The sequence below is a fragment of the Mus musculus genome, chromosome 11 (assembly GCF_000001635.26).
Source record: "Mus musculus strain C57BL/6J chromosome 11, GRCm38.p6 C57BL/6J".
Taxonomy (NCBI): Eukaryota; Metazoa; Chordata; class Mammalia; order Rodentia; family Muridae; genus Mus; species Mus musculus.
This window is the reverse complement of record NC_000077.6, coordinates 61,684,058-61,711,917: the sequence shown is the minus strand read 5'-3', so window position 1 is coordinate 61,711,917 and position 27,860 is coordinate 61,684,058. Positions and strand designations below refer to the sequence as shown.

The 27,860-nt window shown below is 54.0% G+C and overlaps 2 protein-coding genes across 9 annotated transcripts in view; one reads left to right on the top strand and one right to left on the bottom strand.

Moving 5' to 3' along the window:
* Positions 1–27,860, top strand: part of Slc5a10 (solute carrier family 5 (sodium/glucose cotransporter), member 10) — a 48,036-nt gene that overhangs the window by 8,900 nt on the left and 11,276 nt on the right. For 4 of the 6 annotated variants that reach the window (NM_001033227.2, NM_001382268.1, XM_006531980.4 and 1 more), the window contains 4 exons: positions 2,222–2,327; positions 2,559–2,639; positions 3,919–4,124; positions 7,532–7,667. In NM_001033227.2, coding sequence (NP_001028399.1) covers positions 2,222–2,327; positions 2,559–2,639; positions 3,919–4,124; positions 7,532–7,667 — 529 coding nt within the window. Of the gene's footprint in view, positions 1–2,221; positions 2,328–2,558; positions 2,640–3,918; positions 4,125–7,531; positions 7,668–10,004; positions 10,148–27,860 lie in introns of those variants that run through there. The other 2 variants (XM_006531981.4, XM_006531979.4) reach the window with 2 other exon arrangements.
* Positions 1,968–27,860, bottom strand: Fam83g (family with sequence similarity 83, member G). Of its 3 annotated transcripts, none has more exons than XM_006534119.4 (6): positions 27,750–27,860; positions 26,863–27,465; positions 16,641–16,808; positions 10,151–10,275; positions 8,201–9,461; positions 1,968–4,553 (listed from the first exon to the last, which is right to left on the bottom strand). In XM_006534119.4, exons 2-6 carry the CDS (start codon positions 27,382–27,384, stop codon positions 4,191–4,193), a joined length of 2,439 nt encoding a protein of 812 aa, XP_006534182.1. In that variant the 5' UTR covers positions 27,385–27,465; positions 27,750–27,860; the 3' UTR covers positions 1,968–4,190. The 3 variants fall into 3 exon arrangements, with proteins under 3 accessions (XP_006534182.1, XP_006534183.1, NP_848733.2); XM_006534120.4 differs by having other exon boundaries at positions 8,417–9,461; NM_178618.3 differs by lacking the exon at positions 27,750–27,860 and having other exon boundaries at positions 26,863–27,508.

Here is a 27,860-nt window from a genome sequence, read left to right as displayed (position 1 = left end):
GGACAAAGGCTTGGATAGGGAACACGGGTGACCACTGGAGGAGTCACAGAAACTCTGTGCAGTTCCACAGAGGAGCACAAGAGAGAAAAGGAATAGGATGGCAAGAAGAGGGTACAGACCAGGGCCTGGGCCTGAGATGCCCCAGCCTCCTTCACCTCCTGTGACACAGCATGAAGGGCCATTTCCATCAGGTGGAGATGCGGTGTTTCCTGTGGCAGCATTAGTGTTTCAGCTCAGAGCTCTGAGACGTGGAGCTACCCCCCCCAACACACACACATGGGGGCCCCCTTCCTCTTTCACACCACTCCTGTCCAGTGAGTGCAGAGTGGGGCTGATTTCAACACTGAGCTCTTTGGGGTCACTCCAGCCACTGGGTTCCTCCCCCAGCAGCTTGAAGGTCCAGGGTCCCACAGCAGGAAAAGACGGCCTCATCTGCCTCCTGGGACCATGGGACCTTAAGCAAGGCAATTGCTGTCCCATGTTGACAATCATCTGCTAGAGGCTGTGAGCATTAGAGGAGCCCCTGAGTATGCAATACTCAGGACGGTGCCTGGCACACAAACACATCTCCACTATCAAGGCAGGCAATATGGGAAGAGCTTCCTGGGGACAACTGGGCTTTGAGAACCAGGTGGGTACAAGACTGAGTTTGGCAGGGCACAGCAGTGTTGCTGGAAAAGAGGGTTGTGATTGGGTGAGTGTGGGCCAGTCAGAACCCACTGCAGCAGAAGCAGAAGTCTGACTTACCTCAGCCCTGAGAATGGCCCTTTCTTCAGGACACAGACTGTCCAGTACTATCTATCCTTTGGGCTGTGTCTCTGAGTTTTGCTGTGATGGGCAAGTTCCATCACTCTCTTAGCCTCCATCTCTCTACCTATATTTTAGGGAATTAGGTTAGACTTTGTGGCTTCCCCCAGACAACTAAGGAAAGTTGGCACAAAAGACAGTAAGTCCCAGGGAAGGCCCTCATCTTCTGGACCTTTAATGCCAAGCTAATGGGTGACAGGTTGGGGGTGGGGGCTGCAGGGATGAAAGGCTGAGTGCTTCTGGCTGGCTGCTGGAAGCAAGTTTGTTCCACTTATCCTAGCTTATATCCACTGCTTAACAGATAAGCACCATGATGGCCCAGGAGGGAGGTGACCTACTTTAAAGATACAAGAAGGGGCCACATAGGACAGACCTAGGTCCCCATAACTATTAGTACAAGGTTGAATTTAGTAGGCAGTGGGTGTTCAGGCAGGCCTTACCAGTGCCCTGGGTCTCCCTTGGGAAAGTAGAGTTTTTCCTGGATGAGGAGCCCTACTCCATGCTTCTGTGTGAATCCCTTTTAGCTGTTCCCATGGAAGGCAGGGAGGATGGCACATGATGTTGTGGGTCACAACAGGGAGCACGGGATATGAGTAGCAGAGAGCAGACAGCTTGAGGACCAGGGGACTAGGAGCTGAGGGCTAGAGGTGGCACAGCACTGGAAGTGAGTGGCTGGGAAATGGTCAGGAAGGGGACTTTTGGAATAGCTGGCTCTCCAGCGGTCTGCTATATCCACCCTTTCTCCTGGCCAAGTGTAGATACCTGGTTTTGACTTCCAAGAACCTCAAACTCTTCAGTCATACTACATAGGGTCTTGACGAGTCCTTGCTCCTCAACATTTCCGCTCAAGCTGAAGGCTGACCTCTCCCACCTTTACCCATACCACTCTGCTCCCTACTACACACACACACACACACACACACAAAGTCAGGGGCCCAAATGAAAGCCAACGACCAGGTTAGAATTCCCAGTTGGTTAGGTCTCTTACACGAAGGAAGGAGCCAGCAGGGAGAGGTGTGAGGGGAGATGGGCATGGAGTCTCTCTGAGTCTCTGGAGTTTCTCTTGGATGAGTCCTTGTCATGGTGCCTAATGAAACTGAGGGCACAGAGCTCTTTCATATACCCCCAGGTAGAGGCCAAGTTCAATGACAACACTGCTCTCTGATGGGCACTGGCCACTTTGAACTTTATTGTGACAGTAACATCCACCATACATCTGAACATGGCACACAGCCAACTCTCTCCCATCCTCAACCAGCCCACCAGGTAGTAAACAGCTGGGGTAGGGGTCTCTGTTTCTCTTACCTGGAACCCCCCCCAGGCCAGGTCACAAAGCCAGTGAGTACAGCACCCCCACTCTGAGCCCTGAATCTCACCGTAATGTCTGACTTCTGCCCAACTCTGCTTTCCCTAGATTGACCTGTACGCAGGAGCCCTGTTTGTCCACATCTGCCTGGGCTGGAACTTCTACCTGTCCACCATCCTCACGCTCGCCATTACGGCCCTGTACACCATTGCAGGTATGGTACGGGTCCCGAGGACCCACGAGGAGCCAGGGATTTGTACAGGAGAAACTGGGAGCCTGATGATGGCCAGTTCACAGGTGGTCAGGTGGGGACCTGGGGCCTAACTGCTCAGGTACTTTGGTGCAGCTCACCCATCTGCTGCAAGGAATGAGGCCCCACCAGCAGCTCTGGTGATGAGGTCAGACTCTCCTGGGACACTTACTCCAGCAGCCTTGTTTCTTGCAGGGGGCCTGGCCACTGTGATATACACAGATGCCCTGCAGACAATCATCATGGTGGTGGGTGCTGTCATTTTGGCAGTCAAAGGTGAGGTCTGGGGCTGGGGCCTGGGCAGGCAGTCCCTGCACCTTGAAGAGCTCTAAAGGTTAAGCTACAGTTGACCTGCCCTGCTGTTGGCTTCCTAGGCTGATGGGCTGCTTCCTCCTGCCTACAGGGGCGCAGTAGGGAGGCGCTGACTAGCCTCCCTCAGGGCTGGGCAGGCCCTAGAGCAGGCAGCTGTGTGTGCAGCACACAATTAGCAGACCACAAAACTGCTGAGGTGTTTCCTCCAGTGCTTAAAATCAAGTACAGAGTCCTAGGAGGTGTTGCTGTCTCCTGCCAGACAAAAGCCTGCAGGGAGGGAGGTACACTGGACTGGTAACACGAGTTTAGAAACAGACAAGGGAGTTCTACTCATGCCCTGGGAGGGAAACAGGAGGGAAGGAGGGAGCAAGGATAGGTCTCAAGGTGGGTGGCTTTAAGGGTGACGCCTCAGCTCAGGCTCTGGGACCCTGTGACAGAGGCTGCCACTGGGCCTCAGGAGAGATTCCTGGTGAAACAGACCCTAGCCTACCTAGCTCCACACCCGGCTGGGAAAGGGGGCCTGGGAAGATGCCAGAAGCTGCCCCACACCCAGGTGTGTTCCTCCCCTGGTAGCAGCCCCTATGTCTCCAGGACCTACTGAAGGGGAGGGACCTAATGGTCAGATATAGGCCGAATGAGAGGGCAAATGACTACAGACACAGCCAGGCCTGGCTTGGCCTCGCACCACCCAACCCTGAGGTAGAATGGACATGTTCCCGACTCAGAGGAAAGACCCCTGGCCTGAGCTCTACCTGCTAGGCCTACCATAAGGCCCTGAGGAGCCTCTGCCTTCCTTCCCTGTGTCTTGGAAGGATGGGGCCACAATGCCAGCAGTGTCTTAGCTCTAGTGAAGTCACAGCCTTCAGAAGTCCAGGTCATGGCTTCAATACTCAATGACTCAAACACAGAGAAAACCACTTCCACCTCCTTGAAGGGCCAGTCCAGAGACTGGCAGAGAAGCCCATACCCGAGGCCAGCAGGCTTCCAGACACTAGCCGTGAACCCCGCTGGCCAACAGGACACTGTGGGCCCATGTGCAAAATGCTCATTTAATAGTTATTTTAAATACAAATAAAATACTCTATTTCACTCTTTTTCTTTTTTTTCAACCTCAACCTTCCTGGAGCAGGAAATATGAGGTAGGGGTTCCAGTTTGATGCATGAAGTTATCTGTGAGATGAGGGTAGGAGGATCCTGGGAGTCAGGACCACCCAGAACCAACCCACTCTGCCCCACCCTCCAGCTTTCAACCAGATCGGTGGTTATGAGCAGCTGGAGGCGGCGTATGCCCAGGCCATCCCCTCCAGGACCATCCCCAACACCACCTGCCACCTGCCGCGAGCAGACGCCATGCATATGTTCCGGGACCCTTCCACAGGAGACCTCCCGTGGACTGGGATGACCTTTGGTCTGACCATCATGGCCACCTGGTACTGGTGCACTGACCAGGTGAGCGCCAACATTGCCCACCCCCACCTGCTGCCCTCTGGGGCGGGGTTGGGTCCATCTAGGCTGCTAGGGTTCCTTGTGGTCTCGGGCCCTGCGCTTAGAGTCCGAAGGGGCCCACTGGCTGCCACCTGCCCTGGCCTTTAGGTGCTTCGATTGAGACAATTTGGAGTATGGGATTCCGAAGGGACTGGCATGTTCCTCAGTGGCCCTGAGCTCTGCTCGGAGGCGAGTGTTTCGGGTTGGCCTTGGGCTCCCAGGATCTGGTAGCATTCTGGGTGTTGGGCTCCCCTTGGGCTGCCAGTGGTGGGGGCCTGCTGCGGCTGGGCTTGCTTTCTTGGAAGAGCTCTGGGTACCATCAGCAGCAGGCCGGAAACGGGGAGGCCCTGGGGTCCTTGAGGTAGTACTTCCATGTCGGTGGAAATGCTGGCCCTGGAGAGAAAAAGGAGAGTGAGTTCCTGGATGGTGTAGTGGGAGGGCTAACAGGACTCCTGCTGCATAACCAGACAGAAGGTTTAACCACTCAGTCAGTGCCTCAGTCTCCTCATCTGTAATATGGACTGGTTCTTCCCTGTGTGGTTTGTGCCCCATTCCATCCCTCTGCAAACAGGGTTAGACATGAATGGGGGACCAGAGCTGGTTGTTGGTGGCAGTGTCTCCATCTGAGCCTGGATGTCCAATGAGCACTGAGGTCATTCTGACCTCTCCTCATGAACCTCCAGCTGACCTCAGACACCCACTTCCCTTCTCTGGGCACAAGGGATCAATGCCTGCCCAGCCGGTGGGCAGCCCTGGAGAAGTGGAGCAGGGACGGGCCCTGTGGTGGGCATAGGTTCACTGCTGATCACTGGTGACTAGAGCCCTAGTCACATTGAGCCCACCAGGTGATGGCCAGCAGCTAGTGAGGACTGTGACAGTTTATAGAGCGCCTTGTGCACACACACACCTGCCTCCCTGTGAATCTAGCAGAGTCAGCTGCACTCACAGGCTGAACATCAAAGTCCAGAAACAGACCTGATGGGTACCAAATGGAAAAACATTTCACATGGATTTCCAAAAGTAGGAATCTATACGGGCTGGGAGGTGACAGAGGCACCGGGAGGCTGAACCTTCATTCCCAGTTAGTAACTTGCTGCTCTCCTTTGGGACCCCAGATGCCTGAGGCTCCCATCTGGCCTTTACCCCCTCCCTGCCCAGGCCTTTCAGGTACCTTGTAGCAGGCTCAACCCTTTTCCTTTGAGGACTGTGGGCCAACCCAGGAGGGTGAAAGGCAGTCTGGAGGGCCTGCTAGATTAAATGAGCCCCTAATCCCTGCCTCCTCTTGCTTCCTCCCACCGGGCAGGTCTGGCCTAGCCCCACATCTCTGGGTAGAATGCCATTCGGAAGCATTTCCCGTGAAAGCCAATGAGTCAGCATCTATCCTGCCCTCTTGGCTGAATGAGTGCAGATAAGGAGGAAAGAGGTTAGAAGAGGTCAACTAGGAATACAGAGGATGGTCCCCGCTGACCCTAGATGGCTACAGCACCAGCCATGACTCCCTAGCCTCACCTTGGGCAGAGTTTACTACAGGATGCCAGGTCTTGGTATTAAAACACAGACCCTGGGCTCCAGATGACTCACTGGCACCAGAGGGTCTGACTGAACTCTCCCCTGCACGCTGAACTACATGCCTTTCCCTAGCTACAGGTTAACCCACAGTGCTGACCATTTTGTCATCAGAAAGCCAATAGCAGGCTGGGCATGGTGGGACACACCTTTAATCCCCAACACTTGGGAGACTGAGGCAGGTAGATCTCTGTGTGTTCAAGGCTAGTCTGGTCTACACAGAGTTCCAGGTCAACCAGGGTAACATAGTGAGAACCTGTCTTTAAAAAAGAAAAAGAAAGCGGGGGAGGGGGGAGAGGATAATAGGAAATGAAGCCTTGGTGGGGCTCTGTCACCTCTCCCAGGCCTCACTGCCCCTGGGTATAAAGCAGAAGGGGCAGAAGGGCACACAGTAGGCCTCCTGGGATCCTGGAAGCATAGAAAGACACATAGTAGGCCTCCTGGGATCCCGGAAGCATGGGAGGCTCCTGATTTCTGTGCCCAGCTGATATGTATGACAAGAGATGAACTGTCTTCCTCTTGGCCAGCAGCATCTTCCAACACAGCCATGACTACAAAAACAGCTAAGAACTTTGACAAGTACATGGCAACCCAGGGCCCTGAGGAGCCAGGCCCAGCAGCTCCCACACCAAAGCTGCTAGCCATACTTGGTTGGGTGATGGTGACCCACGTTCAGATCAGGGGATGCAGGCCTGAAAGGTGAAATGGCCAAGCCAGGGTTGGGAGAATACATGGGATGAGCAAGCTGGGGAGTGGGGGTTGCCCTGTACTGTTCTCATTTCACTCTGAGACACCTGGGACAACAGCATCTGTCACAGGGCCAGCTGCTCAGGGTCAGTGTTAACAGCCACATGTGAAGGAAGTAGACAGAACAGTTACTTCCTACCTGTGAGTCAGGTGTTGACAGTGAACAGAACAGCGCAGGAAAAACACATTTCAGAGTTACACTTGTATAACCCAGTGAAGAAGCTATGCCACCAGAGCATCTGCTCTAACCAGTGTCCCAGAGAGTCTGCAAGTGCTGGCCCCACAGGGCTACTAGGAGCCTCTGTGAAGCAAGGTATATCACAGATACACCCCAACCTCCCACTTTCTCCAGAATCAAATCCAAATGTGACCTATACCTTAAATCCCATTTGAGAGACTGAGGCAGAGGGATTGTTGTGAGTTCAAGGCCAGCATAGACCATAGAGTTAAGCTCCAAGCGATCCCAGACTTTACAGAGTAAGACCCTGTCTCAAAAACAGGAGGAAAGTTCAAACTAGCAGCAGAATCAAATATCAGATCTGAAAGGGGGACTCAAATGTCCTATTCATGTACCCATTCCTATCCTGCAGATCTGGAAACGGAGGCCATCAGGATCTACAATCTAAGGTCCTCAGAGGAGACAGCGCTCTCAGTAGCAACCCTCACTACTACTGAAGTATCAGAAGCCTAGGGTTTAGGGTTCTGCCAATCATACAATCAGCATAACTTCTGCTCACAGGATTTATGGGAATGTCTGTGTTTAGGAGGGTTCAGGAGGTGGGGGGTGGGGAGTCTAACAACACCCAGGCCCCCCTTGGCTCTGACACACCCCAGGGAATCCATGCTTGTCTGATGCATGGAGTAGGAGACTGCTTCCTTGGGGTAAGTGTAGCAGAAGGGAGAGCGCCATGGGATGTCAGCTGTGCGTGCTGGTCATCTTAGGTGGTATAGGGATAACAACACTCCATCTACCTTGTGTCACTTCATGAGGCCCATGAAGGAGGTTGATACTGGTATCCCCAAGCCGACAGTCTTCATCTCTTTTCTCCTGTGCCCAGGTTATTGTGCAGCGGTCCCTGTCTGCCCGGAACTTGAACCATGCCAAGGCAGGCTCCATTCTAGCCAGCTACCTGAAGATGCTTCCCATGGGCCTGATGATCATGCCAGGCATGATCAGCCGAGTACTGTTCCCAGGTAAGATGGGCTCTGTGGCCATGCCTGCAGTGGCAGGACACCCAAGGCTTTAAGGATTTAGTCTGCAAAAGCCACCATGACAAAGGAGGGATTTGCTCTTGCCCAACATGGTAGAGAAAGGTATTCTTTGTGTCCCTTAGGAACACAAAGAAATCTACAGGGAGGTAGCTTAGCATAAAGTCAGACAAGGAAGACTCCCATCTCTGTGATCAGCCAGTAAGCCTTGTCTGCAAACTAGGGTCTGTACCCTCTACCTGATGGGATGTATCAGGCCCTGTAACTCTGGGTATGTGGGAGCTGGGAATATGTGGAAATGTGTGTTTTTAAGGTCGTTTTGGAGACTTTAGGACTGTGAGTCCCCAGCCTACTAATGGCCAGCCACATGGCCCTGTGTAGTGACACTCTTCTCCATTCATCACCTCTGTCTGTTACAAAAGGTGTCACTGGAGCCAAGGACACAATGTCCCAGGACATGGGCATTTGGGCTCTTGGGGTAACTGTAGAACACTTTGGGATGAAGGGAGCAGACCCACCTGAGCCTGCCTGTCCATGGGGCGTTGTCCCTGTATCCTTGATGCATCTACATCTTCTCTGCTCCGACCCTGGGCCCACAGGGGGCTACTCAGGGGGCCACCAAAGGTTCCTCTGGTTACATGAGGGGCACTGAGCTGTCGTCGGGGTGGGTGGCCTGGCCCATTGGCCATCTGCTCTGAGTGGCGCCTCTGGAGAGGTACTGATCGTTCCCTCACCTCAAAGTACTCGTCTGACATGGATGAAGCCACTGAGGGTCGCCGGTGGCCAGGGCCAGGGCCAGAACTGCCTGAGAGGCTGTCCTGGTCACTGAGGGTCACGTAGTCATCGTCGTCATCCTCATCCTCATCCAGCCCATTGGGGAGTCCTCTCTCCAGGCCATCAGGGTCATCCTGCGTCATAGATGAGTGCTGCTGTTGTGGGACCTCGCTTTCGCTGGCTGTGCTTGGTAGCCTGGGGTCTATCCCATTTTGGGGTGTCTCCTTTTCTGGGGTATCCAGGGCCCAGCCAATATCACTACCATCCCGGGCAAGTACACTTGCCACAGGGACTGTCCGGGGCTTAGGTACAGGAGCCTGTGGTTCAGGGTTCCCCTGGGGGAAGCCATTCTCAGCTGGGACCACACCCTGGGAGTCCCTGGGTGCTGGGGGAGGGCAGGGTGCTGGGCAGGGTCGGGCCCCCTGGCTCTGCTTCCACAGCTGGTGCTGGGCACTGGCATGGGCTGTGTCACGGATCTTGATGCGGTTCATCTGGTTGGGCTGGGGGTTCCAGATGTTGGGATCAATGATGTTGATGTAGCCCAGGATGTCACTGCCAGGCTCTGGATCTGGCTCCACCCATGTGGGCAAGTACTCAAACATATTGGCCCTCTCCAGGTTGAGCAGCCCTGGGTGGACAGGTGGTAGCAGCTCAGAAAGATCCCCGGGGCGCTCAGCCACTGCAGGGCCCCGCAGCCCAGGGGGTCTCGTAACCTCCTGTTTGTCAGAGGAACTCTTGGCAATCTCATCCACACTCTTGGCCTTGACAAGTGCATACTTGGGGTTGACAAGCTTCTTGGCCATGGTGCCTGTGGGTACCAGGGGTACCACAGATGGTAGCACAATGGGCTCTGGCTCTGGCTCCTTCTCCATGGGGATGTCCTTGAGGCTGACACTCTGAGACATAAGGTACAGCTCCTGGAACTGTCGATCAAACATCTCTACTACCTGACCAGACAGCACAGAGATCACATTCCGATCGGTCCTTGCAGCTGACCATGTGAAGCTACAATATAAAGGCAGGATAGGTGGTCAGGTACAGGGCACATGTGGCTCCCTGATTCAGTGAGTGCCCCTGGCCCGAGGCAGTGGGCATCAACAGTGCATACTCCCCCTGGCCTGAGATAGGGGGCATCAACAGTGCACTACCTGGGGTTTATCAGACTAGGTGGCATGGGGTGGGACAGGGGTCAAACCTGAGTCTGGAAGCCCATGTCTAGCTTTTTCCCAGCAAACCCCTGGGGATCTTCTGGACTCATGAAGGCAGCATGGGAATGCCCACTGTAGCCTTGGGCACCAGGAACCACCCAACACAGTGGCTGTCACTGGTGTCTTTGCTGTCTTCAATCCAAGAGTGACTGTGGCAAACCTGCCCTGCCTTGCAATGGTGCAAAGCTGGCTCTGGCCCTGGAGACGGCTCTTAGAGTGACTTTGTAGAGGTCTTGAGCAAATTCACCGTGACCTAGCCCACCCTACCCCTGGGCCAGTGATTGTGTGGGATAGAACAACAGCCTGATTGGACAAAAGGCTTCCCTGCCTGCCTCCACAGATGGTGGGTGGACCCAGTCCTGCACACAGCTCAGCAGTTTTGGGAGCAATGAACTGGAATAACCAGCGTGTCACATGCAGGGATTAAGGGCAGAAACCAGCTGCAAACCAGAGGCAACTCCTCCCCAAGCTGCAGAGGAGAATCACCTGTAGGAGCCACACACGGCCCGATCTCCATCCACAAACATGAACTTCTGGGCCAGGACACCCTTGAACTTGGTGGCTGATCGTGTGAAGAACTCGGTTCCCCCGCTGCTGCGTACCCTGAGATTCTGTGTTGGGAGACAGGGAGGCAGAATTAGACAACTACAGACACTGACTTCACAGGCAGGGACATCAGACTGTCCAGAGCCCACAGGCAGTGTGTAGGCATTGAGGACCGGGAGTGAGGTGCAAGGTGGAGAAGGGTAGTGGTAGTGTATCTGGACTGTGGGGCCATGCAAGGAGGATGGAACCTGGGTCTTACACTTTAACACATCCAGGGTCTTCCAGGATGACTGATCACAGGCCTCACCCCAGTCTTGCATCCCATGTCACTGAACTGCTAAGCAGGCTCCCTTGAAAGTACTCAGAAAACTCTTCCTCTGGAGATGGGGCATGGTCTGGGACAATCTCATAGTCAACTTCAGCTTCTACCACACAGCCTGACTTAGAGCCAGCAGGGGAAAGCCCTCAGAGCCCAGAAGAGCTTGCAGAGGTTTAGAGAGAAAGTGGGGCCACAAACTGCTGGCCTTTCTCTTCAGTGCAGTGCCTCTAGAACCATCCAGAGCCTGGGTGCTTGAGGACCCATTGCTGAGCACAGGGAACGCAGGGGCAAAGGGAGTCTGAGTGAATCTAAGCAGAAAGGGACTGCTGAGGCTCCCAAAGAACAGTAGGTAGGGACCTAGGGTCCATCTGGCTTAAGGCTCAGCAGAGCTTCCTGACTGGTCTACTTACATGAAGCTCACATGGTGGGAGCTCTGGATTCAAACACAGGTTGGTGACAAAGTCTTTGTCAGACTGAGCCGTGACTTGCCCGTCTGCTCTCTCTCCCACTCAGTGGTTCCAGGTTACTAACTGCCCACATGCTTGTTTGTTCACTGACCCCTACTGAGGCCCCCAGAGGCAGACAAAGATGGCAGTGACAAGGTGCTACTGTGGAGGTGGCAGTGAGTCAAAACAACAGCCTGGAATGCCCAGAAGCAGAGGAGTGAATGAAGGTAGAGGCTGGGAGGCTCCCAGGAAAGGATGACATGGGGCAAGGTAGGAGGGCAAGCGCCTCAAGGGAGGGATGCAGAAGCCGGGCAGCGGAAGAGCAGGCTGTCTGCACTGCTGGGCCTGACTAATGAAAGAGGCCCCACTTCTTTGTCTGTGGGCAGCAGAAGCCATGGGGGGCTCGAGAGAGTACACGCTAGACCTGTATGTCAAAAGCAGTGCCCACATGTGGGGAGGCTGCATACATGAATGGGCATCCGGGGGGGGGGGGGCAGAAAACAGGGAAGTGGTGCATACAGAGAGGTGGCCCGAGTGAGTATACCACCCACTGCAGTCTCCTATCCAGACTCCACTGGTGGCCCCGAGTACTATCCACAGAAGCTGACAGGGGTGGCTCTGGGTGGGTCCCCACACGATGTCCACCCAGCTGTGGGGTGAACAATTAATTGTCTTGTTGTTGGGCCCATCCTAGAAGGCAGATAAGCTGTTTCCAGGGCCAAGCTCACTCTGGCTCCGCCTGTCCACAGGCCTGCCCACAGCCAGCTCAGCAGGAAGCTGGCCAGGACCCAGGACAATTAGCACTCGTGACTTTGTACCTAACACGCTGTATGCTCAGGGACCAGAGGTTGGAACAAAGATCTTAGAGGCTTTCCCTGTCACCTGTGCCAACCACAGCCCAGTTCTGTGGTGTCCTGTGGTCTCACCATCCAATACTGTGTACTGGGGCCATGTATGCACTGCAACTAGGCAACCAGCCTGGACACTTCTTTCACTGCTGTCTACTTACCCTAAACTTGTGTTGTTATGAGGGCTCAGAAAGCCCTAACTTTCATCTCAGAGTAACTCAGCCGTGTGAGAGGCAGGCCTGTGACCTACTGTGTGATACTAAACAAGACCCTAGCCCCCTCTAGGCTTTAGTTACCCTGTCTGCAAAATAGGGATTGGCACTGAACCCATCAGCTCATCCACCACTGGGGCTGGGCAGCAGGCAGGGGCTTGCATCAGGCCCCCCACCCTCTGCCTCCTAGTTCCTGGTAGCCTCGCCCCATGGGCCTGGCCCAGATGAGGTAATGTCTCAGGTGTCTGGGCTCGCGTGAGCAGAGGTGGAGGATCCCACAAAGCTGCATTGTCTCAGGTCCTGGGGTGCCCCTAGTTAGGGATGGGCAGGCGGGTGGAGGGTCCTTAGACTCTTTCAGACCTCCGTAAGGCACAGTGGAGTTGGGTAGGGCAAGGCAGAAAGTGGAAGTGAGTCAGGCTGCTCTGGCCCAAAGTGCTTGTGGTGGACACAGGGCTGGGGTACTCGGTGCTGGTCTCCATCAGGCTAACCTGGGCATCCTGGCGAATCAGACATGGTACCATATACTGGCTGAGCCTCTCCACACCTCAGCTTCCTCACTGCAGCATGTACCAGTCTACCTGGGACACCTAGAAGGGGTTAGTTCTCACTGGGGACACACCAGGATACAAACTTTGTAGCCTGGACTGTTCAGGGAAAGCAGAACTGCTAGCCACACCTGGTGGCCAGCAAAGGAGGTGCTGAGTTTTTGTCTCTCAATGTGATGTAGCAGAGGACACTCCTGACCTTAGCAGGGTAAAAGTATCAGTCAGCCATGCCTGAACCACAGGAAGTGCAAGGAGATGAGCTGAGGTGGGAGGCAGAGCAGTAGCTCACCCTGCACCTGTCACCCTGTCACCCTGACTCATGAACAGACATGATAGCCAGTGGGAAGTCCCTTGTGAGCTGGGACTTACCCAGCTCTAAGCCTTGGTGTTAGTACTCCAGGCCCTTTCCCTAGGATGACTGACATGGTGGGCTAGGTCAGGCTGTACTGACACTATGATGCTTAATAACAGCCCTGTCTCTACCTACTCGATGCCAATAGTACCCTGATTCATGACGGCCCAATGAGGTGAGCCTCTTTGCCTCCAGATATAAGACCCTGGCATATATCCTTACCCATCAGTGGCCCTAGCCTAACCATAGAAGGTAGGACATGAGTTTACTCAGGAATGGACATGGGCTTGGGGTCTAGCGCCCCTCCCCCAACAACCCCAGCTACAGCCTGGCAGAACACAGCTTTGGTCTTTGGGCCCAGTAAGGTATCCCCACTGTGTGTCTTCCCACGGCTGTCGGATGGCTGGTGTCTCCTTGCTTGCTGGCCATGTAGTCAGCTCAGGTGGCTGCTGGTTTTTCCAGTTTGCTTACATGGGCCAAGGAGCTTTTCACATTGATAGGTCTTTCACAGTTGTGGCCCGGCTCCCACTGGCTCATGGGTACCTCTTTTTTTTTTTTTTTTTTTTTTTTTTTTTGGTTTTTCGAGACAGGGTTTCTCTGTGTAGCCCTGGCTGTCCTGGAACTCACTTTGTAGACCAGGCTGGCCTCGAACTCAGAAATCCGCCTGCCTCTGCCTCCTGAGTGCTGGGATTAAAGGCATGAGTCCCCACGACTGGCTTCATGGGTACCTCTTAGTGTTAGGATCACCCCAATATAAGACCTTGTCACTGCCCTGGCCCTATGACCCTGAGAAGGGATAAGGTCAAAAGGATAGCTACTCTTTTCAAGGACTATTGCCCATTTGTAATGTGGGGGATTCATGTCCTTACTGCCTTCAAGGCCAGTAGACGGTGGTCCCCAAAGCAGCTGGGGCCCACATATTGGAAGAGGCAATGTATGTCAGTCCCCTTCATGTGGGGACAGGGAGCAGGGTCAGTCCTGGTACTAACATAACTGCTGGCAAGAAGGGATGGCTTCTACCAGACCACTGTTTTGAAAAATCCGGAAGCCACCTGGCACTCAGATGAGAGCCGGGGTGTGTTAGAAGCATTGTCTCTAACCACATAGGGTCAAAGGAGCCTCTGAATCCCTCATGCCCACCGCAGTCTCCTATGTTCTGCACATAGCCCTGCCAGGGGCTGGAGAGATGGCTCAGCAGTTAAGAGCATTGACTGCTCTTCCAGAGGTCCTGAGTTCAATTCCCAGCAACCACACGGTGGCTCATACTATCTGTAACTCCAGTTCCAGGGGACCTAATACCCTCACACAGATACACTCACTGGCAAAACACCAATGTGCATAAAATAAAAATAAGTAGATTAAAAAAAAAATAGCCCTGCCAGAGGGAAGGCATGGAGATGGGCCCATTTCCCACATGAACAATGGAGCCCAGAGCCAATAACTACCTGTGGTGTGATGACAGGGCACTTGATGTCTGGTGCCTGATACCCCATTGTCACAAATGTGACCCTGCCACAGCTATCCGTATCTTGGGCCTACAGGCTCTGGGGCAGGTTGGAACAGGGTTGGGACAGGGCAGTGGGTGGCTGAGAGCAGCCCATGGTTTACCAGCACAGGAAGTAATCCTGAAACACTGAAACAGGTCCAGACCCAGCCAGCCCACGGCAGGGAAGCTGGCCAGGACAGGCTCTCCACAGTGACACCTGGCAAGGCTGTGCTCACAAGAGCCTCTGACCACTTGCCTAGGACTATGGTGAGGCTGAGAATTAAGAAGCTGGGGTCACTTCTTGACCATGAAGGTATCTAGTTCCTAGTATCATATCTTTTAGACATGGTCACCTTCCCAGAAAGGAAGGCCACAAGGTGGGACTGAACAGGCTACTGAATCCAGCGAGCTGCCCTCCTGTCCCATGGTCCTGAGACAGTTGAAGGCTAATAGTGGAGTGGGGCAAGCCTCCCATAGCTCCTGTCTTAACACCAGGCTGTCAGCTGCACACCTCCTCAGCCTTGCTAGCCTGAATTTTCACCCACAAGCAACTCTAGAAGCCAAGTCCCACAGTGGGCAGTGGGCAGTGAGCCCATGTGGGCAGCACCAGAGAATTCTGAAAGATAGGTCTGTGCCCTCCTTATCACGCCAATTTCTTACACATCTTTCTGTGAGAGCCTGGTCTGAACAGCTACAAGTGTCTTGGCTCGGATACCCCCATAAGCCACGGGCAGAGAGACTTATAATCACAGAGCCAAGTCCCACTGCTTCCTACGTCCTAAGGTTCAGACAGCCCAAGACTGAGGAGACTAAGAAGTTTCTACTGAAAAGGGCCCTCAGACACTCTGGGACCAGGGCCTCCAAGCAGCCAACCTGGGTGAGGATAACCCTTGGCCTCTCTTAAGAGTGTCGAGTGACATACGCATTAAGCCCCACCAGTGCGTGGCAAATGTATGGAGCGGGGACCTTACTGGAGCTCCCAGAGATGCCACTGGTCCCTGGAGCAGCCAAGTCCAAGTCATCTTTTTTGAACTTGTACACAATGGCTCTTTCTGGCATGAGCTGTCTGCCACCCCAGAGCCATTTCCAGGTGCTAATTACATGCCAGGCAGGTGTGAGGCTTAGGGTCAACCTACCTGGAGACCACATGAAGAAGTCCCTGAAATTAGAGACTGGTAGCACAGCAGAGATCGCACACCCACTTGAAAGGCTCCGCAGGGGGCCTTGACAAATGCTGACAAATTATAGGTTCTAAGCCCTGCCACTGTCACCAGCCCTGTGTGCTGACCATCAGGAAATCTGTGTTCCAATCACAGGCCTCCAGCCTGGGGCACTTGGCCCTCATCTCTGGTTTATTGGCAGTGACACTGGCACCTGCTTCTACTGTTTCATCTGCAAAATGGGAATGACAGATCCGTGCCATTCTGGTTGTCAGGAGTTTAAACTCTGGAAAATGGCTTGAGTAGTCACATGCTGTGAGACACCAGCTGGTTCTGCAGACTCCTCTATACTCAGGGACATGTGCTGTACATAGCTGCTAGGGGAACTTAGTGGAAGAGCCTAGCCACACCGGTGGATTTACCTAGCCATCGGACCAATGAAATCTTGGAGCCCAGAGTGGTAGGCAACAAGATTTCAGCCACAGCAAAGCCAAGCAGAGGAAGCAGGCATTGGCTCTCTCCTCCACCTCAGCTCCACTGTGCCTTCTTGCTCTGAAGATCTCCCTTCCTCTGCCGAGGGATCTCAAGTCCATCTCGACACTGACCTTGGCATGAGGGTGTTTCCTGCGTCTGAGCCAGATCCTAGAGCCAGCCAGCAGAACTGATGAGATAAACTGGGGCTAAGCCCAGCCAAAGAAAGACTCCCTGAGAGTCAGAGCTCTGCAGGTGACACGGTATAAGCTGCTTGTGGAGGCAGTGAGCGCACACCTGTCACCAGAGGTATGCAGGCAGACAGGAAACCTATGTGGCATGGGTAACACAGTACCTGGCAGGCGCTCAGGGACCTGGTTGAAGGCATTAGAACCGTGTTTATCTTATCTGCCGGTTGAAGGTAGTAAATATCTTATCCCTCAGGGCATCCAAGTTGTGTGACCACCTGGCAGAGAGCTCCAGGATGATTTAACTCTGTTTGGTATAAGGCACTGTCTGCAAGGCAATGTTTGTTGACTGACTAAATGACTACCTGCCCTGCAGCTGCCCAAGCAGGGGACGACAGCTCACCTTGAGGTGCCCCAGGTGCATGCGGGCCCGCTCACACATGTGCAGGAAATACTTGACATTACTCTCATCCACAATGATGTACACAGCCACCTTCCTCTTGAAGCCAGCATCCAGCAGGTCCTTGAAGATGTCCACGTCAGTGAACATGTCCATGACCACAGCTATCACCTGGGAACAGGAAAAGACTGGGTGGTTTACCAGCACAGCAATGAGGACAGCACCCTTGCTCCTCCCAAGCCACAAGCCTATGAAAAACCTAGCTCCAGTCGTCCTCAAGGCAGAAGGTGTGGGGAGGAATGCAGACGTGCCAGGAGGGTGCAGAAGGTGATCCAAGATCAGGGGCAAGGTCTATGTCACAGTTCCACATGTCCAGCTGGTCCTCAGGGCCTCCTTCCTCAACCAGGTTAAGAATCACAGACCGGTACTACCACCAGGAAGGTCCAGTGTGGCCCTGAGCACAACCAGGGGCTCAGCCCAGGGACCTGCATTGGTACCCTCCTGGGTCAGATTCAAGAACAGCTACACATGTGGCCCTTCCTGACTCCTGGAGATGTTGAGACAAACCAGATGTGACCACAGTAGGAAGAGGCCAGCAGATGGCATGGCCACCAACTTGATACCTTATGTTAGTCCTGGGCTGCTGTAGACTACAGCAGGATTCCATTCTGGACCAGACAGCACCCACATCAGCATGTGCCCTGCTTGTCACTTGCCAACACCTATGCCCACTACAGGTAACTTCCACTCTTCTGAACCTAAGGATGGGGCTCCAGAGGTCAAAGTATATCTATCCACACCTAGCCCAGAGAACCAACTGTCTTAGTTCCCCACCAACCAGAGGACGGGGTAGGACTCACAGTGTGGACCTGGCCCCCAATAGAACATAGCCACAGACCAGGGATGTTCCCAACTCAGGGGACAGTCTCTACACTACCCCTTCCCTCACTAGCAGACAGTGTTAAGGAGCTTTATAGAGAGGTTCCACAAGTCCCTGCAGAGCTGTGACAGTGGCCTGCCACAGAGCTGAGCTCATAAGTGTAGCTCAGCATCTTCCTTCAGTGAGACCTGCTACCCAAGAGCCTTCTGGGGACATGTCTACACGCCCGCGGTGAGCTCACTAGGCTAGCCCCTACAGGCCCATCTGGGCTCTTCCCAAGCTTCTGGCCCCTGCTGATGCCTGCTGCTCATCTGGCACAAAAGTCCAAACTCCTAAGCAGGAGGCTCTAGGCCTGTGCTGCAGTGAACTTGCTGTGTGAACCTAAGTTAAACTCTTAAATAACTCTAGGCTCTTGTTTTCTCATTGGTAAAACAAGACTCCATTCATGAGGACAAGCATACTCGGGGTAATGCACATCAAGGACCTAATCCAAGGGGGTCCTCAGGGATCCCCACGTGCTACCTTCTTCCCAGGCAGTCTTGCCTTGGATGCCTGACTCTGACCTCTCACAAACAACAAGGTGAGATCCCGGCATAGCTGGACAAACTGAGGCCAATGAAGTCATGAGTTGAAGCACAGTGAATACTCCCTACTCTCAGCTGTGTGGGGCTGTTGTTTGGCCCTCCTTTGGCCCTATGGTCTTCAAGGCTTGGTAGTGCTAATCTGTTCAGAATTAAGGGGATAAGGAGGCTGAGCCCTAGGGATCCTCGTCTTCAGAGGACAGCTACTTACCATCTCTTGGGGGCTAGGATGGTAGACTGGGCGGGACTGACATCGGCAGGGGTATCAGAGCAGTGTCAGCACTAGATGAGGAAGTGCTGTTCACTGCAGCAGAGGGGGAGAGGGGAGGCGCAGTGGAGGAGGACCTAAGAGTGTCCTACACTGCATATGCTCAGCAAGCCAGAGACTGCTGGCAAAGACTGTGTGCGGGCAGGTGGGCTCCTGATGACCTTGGCGGACTGACAGACTCTGGGTGGTAGTGTGGGGGAGGAAAACTGGGGGGGGGGGGTGTTCCAGGGATCTCCTTGCCTGGGATCCCATAACATCCCCTTGGTTAGGCCACTCCTAGGCAGGCAAACAGCTTCATGCACTGTGCTGGAAAGAAGCCTGACCTGGCTGGCACACGGATCCCTGGAGGCTCTCCAGCCCATTGCACCCCAGATCCGTCACGGCTGGTTCCAAGCTGTGGGCACCATGGCAGATTGAGATGTGCCCCAGCAGGACAGGGACCTGGCCCAGAAGTCACAGGCTGCCAAGGTGGACTTGTTAGGGCCCATGCCCCAAGGTGGATCCCTGACAGGGTCCCATGGCTGACTCTGGCGTTGGATGCTGTCCCTAGGATGGTGAAAGAAAGACTAAACAGCTATCAGCTAATATTGGAGAGGAGAGCCGCCTGGTGCTCCTAGAGTCTGAGATGACATTGGAAATGGTGGTGTGCACAGTGCTTTGGTATGTGCGGTAATGCTGGGAGATTTCCCACCATTGCCCAGCACCTCACATCTCGGCCTATCCATGGTCAGGTCACAAAGGTTCCTTGAGAGCTCCTGAGACCTTAGGTTATATTGGCTTTGTAGACAGGAATGTAGAGGCAGTCAGTTGACAGAGGCTGAAACAGACTCTCCCCGGCCTGGGATGTCTACGGTTCACAATTCCTAACATCAGTGCCATTACCCCTATATCCTCACAAATGCTGCAATCAGCACAAGAGAGGACCCAGAAGCACCATGCCTCACAACCAACTAATTAATTCCGTTTGGATGGCCTGGTTCATCTGTGACCCTGAGAGCTCAACAAGGAGTGTTGTGATTTCACAATTCTCAGGGAATTTCATCTACCTGGGAGACAGGAGCTGTGGCCCTGAAACTCCTGCAGTGTTCAAGGCCTGGTACTAGCCACCTCCCATCTTAGGCCCCTCACTTTCCACATCTATGAAATGGGGTGGTGGATAAGTTATCAAAACCTGTCCTTTCTGATGCCCTTGCTGAAGCACCTGCTATTATGCACCCTAGAGCTCTGCTCACAGTCCAGTGGAGCCTGTATAAGCTGGCTGGAGCATCCTGCTATGTCTATAGAGTCTATGAAAGGACAATTTGGTAGCTGTTCCTCAAGAGGCTGTAGTCTTCAGCCTTGCCAGGTACTGATACCAGCCCACAGTTTCCAACACCCACAGTAGCTTCTTCTAGGCCCCTTGTGCCTCCAAACTTCACTTAGGGCAAAGCGTCCTCATGGGACAGTGGATGGACAGGTTTACCCACAAGTGCAGAGAGGAGGGATGGGTGAGACAGCCAACTGATCTGAAGAGAGTTGAAAACTACTGGGGTAGTGGCCCAGCCTCTGACGCACCTCTCCTGAGAATTCTGACCCCAATGGTTCCTTTCTCTCACAACATCCTGCCTTAAGCCTTCCATCCAGGCTGTCTCCAAGGTCACTGCTGATTCTGCCCATCTTCGGAGAGCTGTTCAGGGCCCCTCCAGCAATCAGCTGTCACTGCATAGCTCACTAATGGAAAGAAACATGTAAGGCTGGGACAAGCCCCCAAAGGGACAGCTAAAGCTATATGTGGTTCTCTATGGGAGGCTCATGTGTTCTTAGCTAGGACAGAAGCCATCCTGACACATGAGGCCTGTAGACAATCTGCAGAAGGACACTGCCTAGGTACTGGGTAAGGAAGCCTGAACCGAGTTTAGGCAAACTTCTGCAATAGCCTAGGCTCCATATCCCAAATGCTTGGATCTGTCCGTGTGGCAGGCAGTGGCATGATGGCAGGGAATGTGTCTGTATTCCAGAAGTGGTGAAGCTGGGGGTGGAGGGTTGGTGTGGCCAGTGTGGCTCCTACCCTACAGCCTATTCTGCTCCTTCCCAACAAGGGTTAAGAGCAAGACTTACTGTGTTCAGCTGGGCTTGGTACAGCAGTGACAGAGAGGGGGCTTGTCTGGCATGCTGAGGACCTGGGTTCCATGCACAGCCTATACCCACCTCCCAAAAATGTTTGTTTCCAAGAAATTTCACTGCATTCTACAACAGAGCTCTAAAATATTTAAAAGAACAAATATACAGCAGCAGCCTACAACACAAAGCCACCATTTCTATACTTAATTGAGAATTACTGTACAAAGAAATGGGAAAATGAGACTCACTGAAGGGGCAGGGCAAGGTGGCGCATACCTTCAATTTAAGCACTCAAGAGGCAGAGGCAGGCAGCACTCTATGAGTCTGAGGACAGCCTGGTCTACAGCGTGACCCTGCTTAAAGAAGTAAGTAAAAGTATGGAAGAAAAAAATCTAACATGAAATGAAAATATATCCTGGATGCATTAATAGTAGGTTAGATAACAAGGAAGAATAGTGAATTGAAGTCCCGGCAGTACCAAGTATCCAAACGTCACATAGAAGGAGACTGAAGAAACACAGCAAGCCATAAGCACCCCAGGTAAGCTTCAAGAAGTCTAACAGAGGGAAGCTGTTGTCTCAGAGAGAGAGATTAGAAACATACGTGACTAAATTAACAACTAAATTTTACTTCTTCACTTGATAAGAACGGAAATCCACAGACTCAATGACACACACAGAAGAGATGGGAAGGTAAAGCACTTAGAACCAAATCACTCAAAACCCAGCAAATCAGACTCTACGAATAGCTGGAAGCCGGGCGGTGGTGGGCATGAGGATCTGCACGCCTTTAATCCCAGGACTTGGGAGGCAGAGGCTGGCAGATTTGAGTTCCAGGACAGCCAGGGCTACACAGAGAAACCCTGTCTCAAAAAAACAAAACAAAACAAGAATAGCTGGAAAGAAAAAAACTGCATATGGAGGAACGGAGTCAAACTGACATCTCACCACAGTCAGTGAGAGAAGAGACAGTGAGCAATATCTTTCAAGCACTACGGGAAAACAAACTGTTCACCTAGAAGTAGGTGGTGAGGGAAAATAACTTTCAAAACCAAAGATGAAAGAATCCATTCCTGACAGGCTGTGCGCAGCAGCAGTCAGTCACCCCTTGTGTATGTGAAGAAGCTGAGGCTAGGCAACTCCATGGTGGGGGCCCAATGCTTCCCTCTCTCAGCCAAGGTATAAAATGGAGACCGAATGACTGTCCTGCCTATCTTGTAATCTCGTAGTAGGGCAGGGAATCTTACTTCTTGGGATGAAGGGGTCTGATCTGAACCACAGAAAGAATAGCAGGCCACCAGCATTCACACATAGGAAACCAGAGAGTCACACTTCCCAAAGACATAGTCACAGTCCAGGGCAACACACTTCTCCCATTGTCAGGATCATGTATCCGTCCTACCACTGACTCCATGCCACCATCTTCCAGAGCCCACTTTATCCTGAAACAGACTGGCCTTAGCCTGTCCAACCCTGCCCTGCCTTCCTGGGTCACTTTCTCACTCCAAGACTCAGTTTCTCTACTTGCTATGGTGGTATGAAGATAGGTACTTCTTTTTCCAGCCTGAAACCCAGCTACTGCTTGGGACCATGCTACCTATAAGAAGGAAGCCTCATTAAAGCCAATTAGAGGATGGCTTCAGTCAGCAAGTCACAGACAAGAAGCCATGCTGGTCACTCCACAGACCCAGAACAGAGCCCAGGGGTGTGAGTGCTGTTCTGAGACTCCCCGCACCCCTGGAGGACAAGCCTTCTCTCCCTCCCTAGGGCTTAGTGAAGCTAAAAATAGTGTAGTCATGGAGAGTGTTGGTGACAGTGACAGGACTGCCCTGTGTGGCTCTTGGTGACTATAAAGATGGAGAGAGTGAGGGAAGAGACCTGGCATTCACTGGACGCAGCTTGGCACCACATACCACAAGACCACATAACACGCTGAGGGATAACTCATGCTCTCTTATGGTCATTTAAACCTCACCTGGACTTTGACAAGCATGTTGTATCTTACTGAGAACAGCCCAGTATAGTAGTGAGGAATTCTCAGGTTGCCAGAGATAAGTCAGAACTGGGTTTGGACCTGAGTCTGCCTGACACTAAAGCTGGTCCTTCCCACAGCCCACATGGAGTATACCCTGGAAGTTACCAGCCTGTCTGGGGGCCTGTCCAGTGGGTGTCAGCCACGAACCCTAGTAGCAGTCAAGTGGCTGGCAATGTAGGACTTCTCTCAGCCCAAAGGATGACCTTTGGCTTCAGGGTAACTTTCCAAACTACCATGACCAACAGCTCCACAGAATGTAGTCCAGGCCCTGCCACACCAAAGACCCAAAGCTCCATCCTAATCTATACTTTGGTCTCATCTATGATATGAGCAGATGGCAGGGTCCTCTCCCGGAATAGCAAAAGAGCTCCTTCCAGGCAGGGCACATGGCCATTAAGATGCAGGCACTTGCCATGGGGTGGGGAGCCTTGGAGAAGTCTGGAGCCAACACCTGGGATTATGCTATCTGATGGCTCCCACCCCAACAGGTGCGGCCTGGCCCAAGGCAGGAGCTGCCCCAGCAGGCAGAAGGCAGCTCCTGGCCCACAGGAGCTTGTGTTGGGGGCTATTTTGGTGTAGTCATGTGCCTCCAAATAAAAAGGACACACGCTGAGGCATATACTGCTAACTGTTGTCTGCAGACGTCATTGTGCTCATGGACTTGGACACAACACCACCACTAGATAGCATACACGCCTTTACGATACTGTAGAAGGCATGCGGGCTAGTAATGACTGAACCTTCACACTGTGGCTAGCCTGCAGTGTGAGGGACATGGTCCCCAGAGGGACCGGGTATAGCTGTCCCATTCCAGACCCCCCCCCCCCCGCATGACCAGCTTTCCCTCACTCAACTCTGGCAGCCCAATATCTAGGGGTCCAGAAGCCTGTGAGCATGCTTTCACTGCCTGAGCGAAGCAAGCAGGGAGCGAGACCTAGTGGGTCCACTATGGGATGCAGTTAGAGCCTGCAGCCCAGATCCTCTAGTTCTCGGTTCCGAGGCTTTGGGCAAGTTGCTCACCCTCTCCGAGCCCCACCAAACCTTGGATTCCTTCTGCGGACAATGGAGGCCACACCTACTTTATGGAGCTGTAGCAAGGATTACACAGAGCAGGTAAAGTGCCTGTTCAGCGCTTGGCATATAGTTGGTATTTAATAAATGCCTCATTAAGCTGCCTTTATTCTCCAGGAGCCAAGTGGTAGGCCCGGACTCCAGAGTGTGAAGGCAGGGATCTGACAAGAAAGATGTGGGGTCAATCGGGCATCATGAAACTTGGCTCCTCTTTCTTCTTGCTGTGTGGCCCTGGGCAAGAAACATAACTTCTCTGGGTCTCCATTTGTAAGCCCTGGCTGGAAGACATAAATGTAGACCTAGTTCAGGGCCAGCACCTGACACCTCAGCTTCCTCTGTGTCCTCCAATAGTAACTTGGGAAGGTATGATACATGATGCCCCTGGGACTTGTCAGGGGTTAGTCCTTGTCAGGGTGGGCACGAGGATCTGCTGGAAGATCCTCTGACTGAGGCCCAACCCCACCCAGCCTCACCCTCTGGAGGCCACACTTGCTCTCATCCCTCCCAGGCGTGATGCTACAGGCCTCTGGTATGCAGCTGGAGCCCAGGGGAGGCTCCTCCCAGCCTAAGGTTGGGGGAGGGTTGGGAGAGGGCAGACAGGGGCTGCCTCAGAGGGGAGCTAAGATTGGCCAGCAGTACAGGGAGCATAAGCTCAGCATCACACAACCAAGAGAGTATGATGGGACCCCACTGTTCCCTGTCCAGGTGAATCTAGGATCTAGACAGCAGGGGGCAGGACCCAGGGGACCCTTCCCAGACTTCAACGCCTGTACCCATTTCACAGACAGAACGGCCAGGGTCTAGGGAAGAGCCAGGTCCGATCCAATCCTACAGTGGAGGCAGCACCAGGGCCTATTCTCACACTCCTGTCTCTTTCTAGTCAGACCCTTCCAGTCTTCTGGGAAGGGAGGACGCAGCAGAATAATCCTGACAGGAACACGGCCACCAGGGGTGGCTGAGGTGGCGTGAGCTGAGTGTGTGCTGTGTCATTTCCTTGCCCCAGGGTCTGTCAGTTGTGCTGACTACTGGGAGAGTGACTCAATGCCAGCAGACATGCTGCAGAAGCCCCCATGGAAAAGGGCTAGTCAGCAAAACCCCCACCCCAACCCTTGGAGGCTGGGGTTCCCCTAACACTGACATGGGGTAAAAAGGGGAGGTGGGCGAGAAGGGCAAGAGGTGACTCATGGTGAGAGAGAAGACAGAAGAGCTCCTACAGGGAGGAGCAAGGAGAGGGCGGGCAAATCGCTCTGTCAGCATCCACCGGCGTCTGGGCCTGCCCCAGGAGGCTGGGAAGCAGTAGCGAGGAGTAAAGACTCAAGCCACCTAGGTCAGCTGCTCCTCCCAGGTCCTGCTTGTCACTGCTACCAGGTACCACAACGCCTGGGTAGATCCCAGAGTGCAACAGGTCTAAGTGACCTTGGGCAGGGACAACTAATGAGTCTGGTCTCAGTTTCTCCATGTGAAAAAAAGAGGCAGATAACACTACCTGAGATTATAAAGTGTTCATACTCCACCAAAGCTATTATTACAGCCTTCCCACGTACTGTGTGGGCCATAAGACAAAGATCGGGGAACAGGGACTCACACAGGTCCACAGGGGAGGGGCTTGGCCCAAGACAGCATGGTGGGGGTGTAAACAAACTCTTGATCTCTGTAAATGGACATGCCCTCTGTCAATTGAGGTTCCTATGGGACTCCCTGCTGTGGGGTACAGGCGCCAGGTGTAGGTAGCAGAGGGCAATGCCTCTACACGATAGGCAGTCAGAAGTCACCCACTCTGGTGCCACACACACAGATGGGGCTCACACTAAGATCAATGTCTTTCTGTCACTGTAGACAGGTGCCATCAATAACAAACCTGGGGGAGTGGAATTGGGTGCAAACGAAGCTATGGGTCTGCAAGGAGTGGCTACATCACAGCTGTGGGCACAATGATGTAGACAGGAAGCCCTAAGGGTACAACTTGGCCCCAGGCACCCCTATCTGTCCTTATCATTGACTGGCCCTATGTCATTCTGTCTGCAGAAGATTAGAGCCTGTAGCTGTTCCCAGGCCAAGCTGGAAAGTGGACGTGGCCTCCTTCCTGCTGTAAGAGCACTGGCACAGCAGGTTGGGCCCCATTCAGTCTTTCTCCCTCCTCTCAAGGGACTGGGCTCTGCCACAGTGGGAGTCACCCCTGGCCCTTTTTAGGGGCAACAGACTCCCAACTATTCTCAGGTGTCCAGAGTATTATTCAGTCCTTCCTCCTTCCTGCCACCCAATACCCTACCATCACAATGGCTAGAGATGCAAAGTGTACCTACAGACTAGAAACCCTCAGTTAGTGGCCCCATGGACAGAGCCTCGACTCTGGGGGAAAGCTGAGCCACCTCAGCTACTGACCCACTTTTGGTCTCTGCCCAAGAGCTCCCCAGGCCCTGTCAGCCAGATCAGTCCCCAGGGTAGACACCTGGCCTTGTACACTGACTGCCTCATTCTGGACCCGGACAGTGAAGGGGTCAGACCCAGGTAGGAACACTCTCACTACCACCTGAAGACAGACCTGCTCTAGATATATCGCAACTTGCTGGGCTACCTTGCCTGTCAAATCAGGCACACCTCTGCTCATTCATGGCCACCCAGCTATGGTTTGACTGTCTGTACAAGCATTGTACACAGCTTCTCAAGATGTGTGTGTGTCAGTATGGAGCAGTCACCCAAAGCCGGGCACTGTGCAGCCCAGTCAACGGCTGTCAGCTAAGGGAATCCACACAAGGCCTGAAGAGCCTCTTGATGGCAAACCACAACCTAAGTAAATACCCTCACCTCTTCCACTGGTGAAAACCTTCAATAGGTACCACCTGCTCTGGCCTGGACAGCTGCTGCTACTGTAGCACTCAGAGAAAAGCTTGGAGAACCACCACCAGCCACACAGCACAGCTAGGAAGCAGGCAGATTTCCTCAGGGCTCCAGACCAGCCTCCACGTCTCTCCCGAGACCCCTGCCAGCAAGCTCATGTATGTGTGCAAGCTTCTATCTGCTCCTGGGTCTGAGACGAGATAAGGGAGAGTGGGTGAGAGAAAGGCCGCATTCCTCCCACACAGCTCATGGTTTGCATTTGGGGAACTCAGAAACACTCCAGGAGGGCACAGAAGCCCACTCAGCCTGGAAGCCCAGTGCCACCTGCTAGAGGGAGTGGACATTCAGCTTCTGATCACCGGAGGAGGCAACCGAGAGGCCAGTCAGAGGTCCAGGGGCTGTCTCGGTGCCCATGCGTGCTGGGTGAATGGGGGTCTCGCCGTGGCGCCTCACCTTCTGCGCCTGGCTGACCATCTTGCGCACCACTTCCTTGATGTGCGGCTGCCCGTCGATGGGTGGCTGCATGTAGACGCTGGCCCGGGTCACACCTCGGTAGGCAATGGTGTCAGGCCAGCCCAGGTCCAGCTGCGGGATGGAGCGGTCCGACTTCTGGGGCCAATACTCCAGCGAGGGCAGCGTCTCCGTGGCTGGGGGCCCGCCCGCCGCACTGGTCTCCTCGCTGGCATCCGCGCCTCCGTTGTCCTGGGGTTCGGGGCGGCGGCCCGAGACCCGCGGGTCCTCAGAGCCCGGGTCGTACACCTCGATGGCCTCCACGATACGCGAAAGCTCCAGCTCCGAAAGAAAGTCGCGGATGTTCTCGCGCTTCAGCACCTCGTAGAAGGCGTCGCGACCCCGGGCCACCAGGGCCTCCAGGGCCAGCCTCTGCTCCTCGCTGTAGAAGAACTCGGGCTTCGACTCGCTGGATCGCCAGTTCACGTGGTTGTCGTCCAGACACTGCACCTGGGAGAAGGCCATGGTGGCCCTCGCTGTGGGAACGCGGCCCGACGGGCACCGCGCTCTCAGGCTCCGGGGCCTCGGCGCCTCTGAGAACCGCACCTGAGGGAATCAGCAAAAGACCGCGGTCGGGGTCAGAGGGCGGGCGGGGGCGTGGCGAAGGAAGGGGCGTGGCGGGTAGTGTGTGGGCGGAGCGAGGCGTGGCGAGGTTAGCCAGAGCCGTCCAGGGCCGCGGTTGTCCTCTGCCTCTGTCTTGGGATCCGCCTGAGGTTCTCGGAATCCTGGGAATAAGCTGGGGCTGACGGGGACCCTCGCCCCAGTCCGGAGTAAGAGCCGGGACGCCAGCCCAAGTGAGGCTCGCAAACCCGGAGGAGGGACTTGCTTACCAAGCAGGTGGCGCCGTGCAGACCGGACGACCCGAGGAACCACAGGCGTTGGTGGTGGCACCGGGCTGGACCGCCGGTGACTAAGGGCGGTCCCGCCCACCCTGCCACCCT

Bases quoted from the DNA above. Each gene is read 5' to 3' on its own strand.
- Fam83g (XM_006534119.4), bottom strand. From the start codon at position 27,384: ATGGCCTTCTCCCAGGTGCAGTGTCTGGACGACAACCACGTGAACTGG. The intron at 10,276-16,640 runs GTGAGCTGTCGT...CTCCCAACACAG, and splicing joins TGCACCTGGGGCACCTCAAG to AATCTCAGGGTACGCAGCAG. The intron at 9,462-10,150 runs GTGATTCTCCTC...TTTATATTGTAG, and splicing joins GCCGTGTGTGGCTCCTACAG to CTTCACATGGTCAGCTGCAA.